Below are 9,394 nucleotides of genomic sequence, written 5' to 3' on the forward strand. Positions count from 1 at the left end.
TCTTGATATGAGAATTCTTCCATTTTGAGGAAGGAAGAAATTCTACAAGAGGAGGAGGTAGGATAAAAGAGAGAGATCTTGATATGATAATTCTTCCATTTTGAGGAAGGAAGAAATTCTATAAGAGGAGGAGGTGTTTTCCATTTTGATGCACCAAGAAGCAGTTCAACATCAGTGGAGGGAGAATATAGTAGATTCTCCATTTCACCATCATCAAGGAAAGTCAGATCCAGTCATTCATCTCAATTCCAGGAATCCCAACAGTCCTACCATTTCACTTAATTTAAAGGAACAGTTTCTTCAAGCAGAGGAAGACTAGGTAAGCGTTCTCAAAATCTAACTTATCAGAGTATATTGTGAAGTAGTACTGCAGCAACTTATCGGAGTTTCAGATTATTCCCAATTTTTCCTTGGCTGTTCAAGTTCTACAGAAATCTTCTCTCTTTAATAGAAACCAAGGAACTAACTGTTCAGTGAAATAGATTTCTCAGTAAAATTGAACTCTTTTTCCACTGGGTCACAGCAAACGAAGACTGTAAAAAAAGAAGAGGAATATTTAAATTACCTCTAGCATTTGATGTCGGGCTCTAAGACCGGAAGAGTTGGTACAGCACTCTGAGGTCCCTACAATGAACACAAGTCCAAGGCAACACAGGAGGATCAAGGCAACAAGAATGAACCCAACGGCTCCTGCACAGGTGGCAAGCATGCAGTTGATCTTCGGGTTCCTGGTTTTGGCACTCGTGGCAAACAATCTCTCCCATTCTTTCCTGTTCATATTCAAAACCTAATTATTTAAATTGACACAATAATCGTGCTCAATTAAAATTCAATGCAAATGTGATCACAAAAATAATGGACTGGTTATAAAATAAGTGTTCTGCGACAGAATCCCCTATTTAATTAGATAAACATGGGTTTAAATATGAATATTATCAGTTGAGAAGCTTGAATGACGAGAAAAATGTCGAGAAAAATGTCAAATTATCATTCAACCGATAGTTACGGTTTGGTTAGATTATTCATGTTTATGACGTCATGTTGATTTCAAACTTTCCTGCCCAACTATTAAATGGGCCCTTGTGGGCCATTTTGGGCTGTCTTTGATGCCCCAAAGTATCTAGAAAAATACCACTTAATTGGATAGCGCATTATGAGGAATACACAATATTAGATCACATTCAATAAATGAACAGAGTAAAAGAAACACTGGCTTGGATCACATTAAATATTATTGAGTTGCGAGATTGACAGCTTACCTCAGAGAGGACAAAGGAGTTTCCATCAGCACGGAGGTGAAACTGATCCTCCGAAGAAGAAGATGGAATTGTCTGAGAGTATATCTTCTGATCAGAAGACACTGTAGACTCCACTCTGGTAATGGTGGAGAAGCTCGCTTTGCACAGGGGACATGTAGAAACCTTTTTCTTGGACATCTACGAGAAAATAGCCAGCATCAGAGCGGAATATGCCTCCATGCTCCCGGTTTTCATTTCAACCCAGAATTTGTTTCTTGATTTTTTCCATTCTATTCACTCCCATCCGAGAAAAAATACTGATGGGTATTGGTCAAGAAAATGCAAGTACTTTTTAAACCCAGATAAATACAATTTGATCAGTTTAAACTTGCCTTCCTCGATTGAAAAAATTATTTGGCCGTAGAAGCATCAGAGAAATTCGTTTCATTTACTAAAAAGTAGAATAAAAGCCCGATGTATCATATGAGGAGAAGTTTGATAAGTAGAATAAAAGCCAGAATTTGTTTCTTGAGTTTTTCCATTCTATTCACTCCCATCCGAGAAAAAATACTGATGGGTATTGGTCAAGAAAATGCAAGTTATTTTTAAATCCAGATAAATAACATTTGATCAGTTTAAACTTGCCTTCCTCGATTGAAAAAATTATTTGGCCGTAGAAGCATCAGAGAAATTCGTTTCATTTACCAAAAAGTAGAATAAAAGCCCGACGTAGCATATGAGGAGAAGTTTGATAAGTATAAAATGACACCGACAAAATAATTTCAAAGATTTAAGATCGTAATGAAAAAGCAAATACAGAAGTAACTTGGAGAATGTGTTGAAGAAGATGAATACAGTTAGTCAAAATAAAAAACAAATACAATTGGTAATTACCATACGATCCGCCCATCCTTTAATGCACTCGTAACAAAACCTGTGCCCACAGGCAAGAACTCCACGGATTGAACTAAACTCAGTCCAACATATCACGCAGGACAGCTCACTGGGTGACCGGAAAGAATTCTGTGGAGACACTTCACTTTCTGCTCTCGGATTGCTTGAAGTGCTTCCGCTGGAAGAACGGACAGCTTCATTGCAAAAGTCCCTGGGAGACTGGGAGCTGTTCAACACCACAGTATCTTCCGAACCGCCAACCATAGATTCTTTTTCAGGAGAATGATTCGCTTGCTCTGGTCTTTCATTGTTAATTATGTGGTTGGCAAGGAACGAGGAACAACCATGTATCTCAACAAAGTCAGAACGTCTGGATCGATGACTCATTTCAGGTAAAACAAGACTTGTGGACTCTGTTCTGATTTTCTTGCTGAGTTTTCTACTTCTTCCATGGATTAATTTGCTGCCTTCAACAAGATCAGATAAACTTGGACCCTGGATAGGACAAATTGGTACGAAATAAGAGCAATCAAGATCATAAAGGGGAGGAACCGAAATTAAAGGACAAACAGATAAAACGCCATGAATAGTTTCAGACTATGTTTAAAAAGCGCAGAGCCATTGTCGCGGAGGCAACGACTGCAGGTACAGAAGACCAGTTTTCCTAATTGTCCAAAAACAGATTCCGATCCAACCAAAGGGAAAGAAAAATAGTGATTTATGATATGCATCATTTTCATGGAGCTTCCTCAAAAAATCCTTTGCATGGAACGGTGGTTACACAACTATACAAATAATGGAAATATTTCTGCGAAATGAAAGTTTCCAATAGCTGAGATACATGTGGGAATTCCATGCAAGAAAACAGTTAAATCATTATGCCTAAACAGTTAATTTTGGCAGAATATATCCTTCGAGAAGTAACATATATAAGCAAGAACATGAGATGCCTGCAATAAATACTTCGGACAAGTGAGTAGAATTGACCCTGATGGCCCATTGGCTTTATCACAGAAAGATAGGGAGCTTTCAGGCACATGGGGCATCAAATTTAAGTCGTGCAAATATTGGCCAACAATAATGTTTGTTATTTATTGAAGAATGTTAGGGCAGAAACTACAATAGAAAAATGGGTTCCAATTAGGCATAGGCAGTTACTAAATCATCCAAAACAGAAAGGTCTAGAAAAATCTAAAAGGGAAAAAGTTGAAGTAAAATCAGAACGGAAGTCATATGCATCAAAAGTAAATTAGTAACTGGTAAAAGCGTGCATTTTGCACCGGTTATTTAGTCTGAGAAGTGTAATAGCGTATCATGGTCTTACGATGTTAAGCACGCCATGGTTTATCGTCTGCCAAAGTATAGCATAGTTCATCATGAAGTGACTTATTACTTGCATAAGTGACACCGGAAGACAGGAAATATCATCTTTTACCTTATCAAATAGATCAGACAGAGGTATTTCCCTTTCCGAGCGTTCATGATGTCTTCCATGATCAATTACTTCATCAAACGTGTCTGAAAGATCATAAATCACACTTTTCTTTCCATGGTTATAGTCATCAGAAATTTCTCCTTTCCTCTTGTTCTCGGTGTTTTTCTCGGGAATATCCCACAATATGGGACCGACTTCTTTGCCGCTGCAAAGAAAATTCAGATTTTAGTTTTGAGAAATATCTGTCAGTATTTTTTGATGTTGAGCTCCAAGTTCGGGGATGCAATCCCATTTTGCATTAGTTGAGGCTAGAAAATATAAGCGATGCGCAGTCCATGAAATTGAGTTAGCGAGTCAATTTCACGAATGAAACAACTACGACAGTGAAATTATTTGGAGTTAGTTATGCTTAAAAACCCTGTAATCATTCCACCGTACTCTACGATTAACGTTCCAATAACTTGAATGAAACAAGAGCTGAATTAGGGGCACATTACAATATCGAAGCACTTGAAGTCCACATTACTTGATGCAGCGTTAGGAATGCGAATTAATATTAACCCGACGATAGTTTTCAGAGAGAAAAAGGGACAAGAACCACTGACCTCTGCATAATATACGGCCGATCAGATATCCGCCTTCCCTTCTTTAAGCAATCCTCAAACCAACGGTGAGAGACTATTTTGGTCCCAAAGCTCTTTGCAAGGTTGTATTTCTTCCCGTCGAATTCCCAGCAAACCTGGTCCAAAGGAAGCCCAAGAAGCCCTAAAACACTTCCCATTAACAGATAAAAGTGAAAAAAATCAAGAGTTTTCTTCGCCATCAAATGGACTGACATCAGTCTAAAGAAGAAGAGAAAAATGAGAATTACCAAATGAGTTGTGGATCTGGCCATAGTTCCCACGTAATGAGCACCAGTTCTGGTAATGAGTTTTATCAGTTTAAACCTTTCTCGGCCATGATAACCACTGACGCAGGCAACCACGTTTTCCATGCCTTCAAGAATGCGGCATGCACTCCCTGACAGACCACAAAAAATCTCAGGCAAACGAAACTATTCCAAGGGAAATATTAAATCACTCGATCGAGATTCACGATTGATATATCGAATCAAAAAGACGAAAAGCAGAGAAATCAAAATTTCAAGACAGAAATACAAATTTCCGAGAAGATTCAAACGAACTAAATTCAGATACCTCGTGATCCACTCTCCATTGGATCTCGACGAGTTCCCGTAGGTACCTGCTCGGAGAAGCATTTGGCACGGAGGGAAACATACAAATTCAAATTTTGAACTTTTATATAGCGACGCAAGGCCCAATTAGTAATTGGGCCGAATCAGTCAATAAAACGTTTGGCTGACCCAGAATCAATACCTAATATTTCTTTGACTTTATTTCTATTCTGGATGACGATTTTATGCATGAAATCTCAGAAGGCTTATATATTAGTTTAATAATAATTAGAAAATATTTTTAAGCTTTTTCTTTAGTAAATAGCATTGGAGATAAACATGATGTTGCAGAGAGGTGAGAGACGAGTGTGCATACAAAAGCCACCCACTCTTTAAAAAGGAGATTGAAAAAAATCAATGCCAATAGGTTTAGAACTTAATGTGCTTAGAAAAAATTTTCGCCCGGGAGAAATTACTTGTTTTTGTGTTTTTTTCATCGAGACTTGTAAGCTTTTTTTAGATGGTAAAACAAAGCGAAAACAATAGATTTCAAGTAAGTCTAGAAATGAGAAAGAAGAATTTAGTTTTTATTCAAGTATATGATAAATGAATCAACTATTTATAGCAATTAAATAAATATTAATAAACTAATTTTGGTCCAAATAATGCATGTACTCTAAAAGCTATTAAAATAATAATGTATGAAATAAAATTTTAATGTGAAACAATGAATTTAAAGAAGTAATTTTGTCACCAAAAAAAATAAATTTTAACCTCCAGTGAATATTTTTTCCATACAAAAACTGAATTTATTTTTGTGAATTTCAGAGCCAAATTAAAATTAAAATCTATTTACACTTACAAGTTTTACTCAAACAAATAAAGCATGTGGTAATTTTATTATACTATAGATAAAAACTATTTTCAAGTTGAAAAAAGTTGAAGTGAAAGAAACATAAATATTAAAATATGTTTATATCTTATTCAAATGATAGAAACATAAATATTAAAAATATTACTTCATGACCACACAACTTCAATCTCGGTCACAAAAAATCATTTGATTCTCACATCCTCTTCTTAGAATAGATTGAATTTGGAAAAACTAACAGGGGGCTTATTGGGAATGTACAACTTTCTAGATAAGTACTGTAGATAGGTACTGAGTAAAAACAAAACATATACAAGGTGTGCCATAGAGGAGATGCAGTTTGCCAAATTATTGTTACACAAGTTTAGGGTATCCACCATAAGGGCTTGGAAATTATATTTTGTCAGAGCCTCAATTTCACATGATCCCTCACTAAGTGATCTATACAAACAAAGGCCTGTCCCAATAAATATGATCGTTCTTTCTTACTTCAAAAAACAAAAAAATATTACATAAACAGGGTGGGATGCAACTATTCATCATCAACCACCCAAGCATCGATGGACTTCAGTTGGATACTTCTTCCATTACTTCAACCACGCCAAGCCTTTGATAGTGCTCATTATCAAAATCACGATTATCAACTTATCTCGTCTCATTCCATTATGATTTTCTTTCACTTAAAAAGGGTTAAAAAATATTAATAACCACACTTAAATGTATCTATATATATACACATATATTTTTCAAATGTCAACATATCCCTAAATCTTTGTTTTCACAAATGACTAATTTATTGATGATATTTATGCCCTTGATTAACTCAACGCAAAATCAATTATGTATGTGAAGACTGATTTGAAGTCTGATTTTAAAATTGCAAACATAAATGAACACATCACTTTTGATCTATGATTCCTTTGTTCCTTGGATGAGTTTCTTAGAACCATTCAAACTATCCTCCAGACATATCTACACAAGATTCATAGTATTGGATCACCTCATCATTCCCTTGACATGTGGAGACATAAATGCGACTGAAATTTTACACCATTTAGTCTCGTCAGCAACAACAATTTTTAAGATTAAGAGAAGAAAAGGGAGGACACTCAAGAATGACTCTCGTGGGTATCAAAATACGGGTCCTTCCCAAATTCAAATAGCCATTAAATATTTCCAATAAATAGATATTGATTCATAAAAGGTTAGAAATATATAGTTTGAATTAAAAAATGATATTAAGACTCAAAATACTATGTTCTTTCAAAAATTCGATGTCAAAAAAACCATTAGAAATACTTAAAATTCATAAAAAAATCAAAATATCATTATAAGAATAGATTTAATCATTTTAGGCTTGATAGCACACATATATGATCAATGCAAATAAACATGTAAATATGGTCATATAACTTACTAAAGTGCGTGTTATCACAAAGTCATGGGTGGGACAAGTTTCCCACGAGAGACAAAAAATTTGTTTTAATTTAATGACTAATTTAAATTTTATTTCGTCTGTTGCTGCCATGAAAATAATTTTCAAGGTTTTCATCCATGGCCTAGATCCCAACAACTTTTATTTACCTATCTCACTAATTAACTCTATCATCATATAGATTTAAATAATAAAATATAAATTTAACATAATTAATATGTTAACTTTTCATCTTGTGGGAGAAAATACCAACTCTCTTGTAGAGCCTTTACTATCAATAGTCCCTTTGTATGTATAATCCATCATATACACTAGGCTCGCTAATGACTTAGGGTACATTCATGTGTCACAACCTAGTCATTCATTCTAGTTGTATGGCTAAAATCATTAGATGATGCCTTATTTGATAGTTCTACTATCCTAATCAGGTATAGAAGTGCATTTACTTCCATGACTCAATATACTTCTAAAATTTAAGCATCCAATCTCATCTAAAATATACTATCACCTACATAGACTTATTGTTACTTCCAAGCTAGGTTACAATATTATTTAGTTCAAAGGGCTTTGATTAAATGCCCTATCCTGTCTATTGTCATCAATGTAGTCACTGACATTGCCCCTGTCATTGTCATCTTCCTCACTGTCACCGTCTCTTCGTCTTTGTCTGTGCTATCCTTGTCGCCACTCTTTCTCCTGTCTTGCATCAATTTTGGTATCAAAACCAAATGGTTATTACCTGATGGCTGCCACACTCTCCTCCACACAGTTGGGGCATCTTGATTGCATTCGTCACCCAGGTGACATTCACCGATACTTCTTTCACCATTTGAGGAGATGCTTGCTCTCATCATTATGTGCCTTGACCAAGTTGGCTCTAGCAATGTTGGACTGTTCGACGAGAACACTTTTTCATGTATTAGAAGGTGTGAATCAATTCATAATCGATCAATGAAACAACGAAGAATCACTTTACCTTGTTTGACACTAATTATATCATTGATTTGGTATTTTGGAAAGATTCATCGAGGTATTAATATGCCTCTACTCTAGACATATCCAAGTGATCAACATCACTACATATCTCCTCTTCTTAATCTCCAACTATTATCAAATACATGGTTGATCTCCTCACCATCAAGTTTCACAAAATAGATTCAGTATATTGTCTAGATGGGTGAAAATCAGGAGACGCCCAAGCCTAGCTCGCATGGGTGTTGGGTACTAAAGGCCTAGATATGGATGAAGAAATCAAAACAACACGCAGAAAAAGACTTTTGCAAAATCATACGACATTGATAAACCCATGAAACAAAGTACCTTTGCACAGATCGCATCCATGATTTATTGGATCCCAGAGCGAGACGAGTTGAGGTGCTCAAGTGTCCAGCCTCTATATGTATCCACATGATCCTCAGTACGTCAAATCTCCTCCTTTTTATCTGTGAGCCCCTTCAATCTCTGTCGTCATCATTACGTCCTCCCGATCGCATCGGGGATGGAGAGGGGTTGTGGGGAGAGTGGAGAAGAAGGGAAAGGCCCCTGAACAATTATGGCCTGGGTGAATTTCGTTCAGGGCCTTCCCCTATTTATACTAAGTGGGTATTTTTCATAAAAACCCCCAAAACTTAAGTATATCTTCCGACGTCCAAAAGACCATTTGCGTGTGACCCTCTAGGCCCATGTATCAGTCTAGTTAACGACTCCAGCGGCCTAATAACCTTTATTGGCCTTCCAAATTAATTAACTGTATCATCATATAGATTAATTAATGTTAGATCAATTTAATCCAATCGATAGGTCGAGTCTCCAACACGTGGGGTACCAAGCTACACCTCGTGCTCTAGAGGATACAAAGGACTGTGTATCGTCTCACTCTTGGAACATATTCATCATCAGTTACTGTGTACGTATAGTCCCTCATCCACTTGACGCTCATTGGGCGACTTAGGGTACAATCAACTGTCAAACCCTAATCGGTCATTCGAGTTAGTACTGATGCATTCGGAAATCATCGAAGAACTCTTCTCTGATGTTTCACTGCCTTGGCCAAGGACTTCGTTGCATTGTCTTCCTTGAGCTGTCACCTCTTATATCGAGGGTGTACGATCCCATCTTGACCACTCAATCGTCTTCGTGAACTTCTTGATATACCCGAACTAAGACTGTTTTGAATCCCATGATTAGAGACTCGTTGGCCATAGCCAAAGTACAACCGTCCGTCCACAAGACCTCTTTGGTGTCTCAGGTCTAAGGACCACTTACACAACCGTGACGTGAATCAACCTGATTGACAGTTCGGTATAATACCATTCAATGATTCATAATAATCAATTTCGTGAACTCT

General features: G+C 36.5%; 1 protein-coding gene across 1 annotated transcript; it reads right to left on the bottom strand.

Annotated features, from left to right (window-relative positions):
* Positions 1 to 469: 469 nt before the first annotated feature.
* Positions 470 to 4,824, bottom strand: LOC144703176 (zinc finger (C3HC4-type RING finger) family protein / BRCT domain-containing protein). Its single transcript, XM_078575291.1, has 7 exons — positions 4,764 to 4,824; positions 4,439 to 4,587; positions 4,173 to 4,306; positions 3,568 to 3,772; positions 2,133 to 2,627; positions 1,260 to 1,436; positions 470 to 770 (listed from the first exon to the last, which is right to left on the bottom strand). The coding sequence occupies exons 1-7, from the start codon at positions 4,780 to 4,782 to the stop codon at positions 588 to 590; spliced, it is 1,362 nt and encodes a 453-aa protein (XP_078431417.1). The 5' UTR covers positions 4,783 to 4,824; the 3' UTR covers positions 470 to 587.
* Between the last annotated feature and the right edge of the window lie 4,570 nt (positions 4,825 to 9,394).

Source organism: Wolffia australiana, chromosome 1, assembly GCF_029677425.1.
Source record: "Wolffia australiana isolate 7733 chromosome 1, ASM2967742v1".
Classification (NCBI taxonomy): domain Eukaryota; kingdom Viridiplantae; phylum Streptophyta; class Magnoliopsida; order Alismatales; family Araceae; genus Wolffia; species Wolffia australiana.

Bases quoted from the DNA above. Each gene is read 5' to 3' on its own strand.
- LOC144703176 (XM_078575291.1), bottom strand. The intron at 4,307-4,438 runs GTAATTCTCATT...CCTTTGGACCAG, and splicing joins CCAGATCCACAACTCATTTG to GTTTGCTGGGAATTCGACGG. The intron at 2,628-3,567 runs GTAAAAGATGAT...TGTCCTATCCAG, and splicing joins TGTCTGATCTATTTGATAAG to GGTCCAAGTTTATCTGATCT.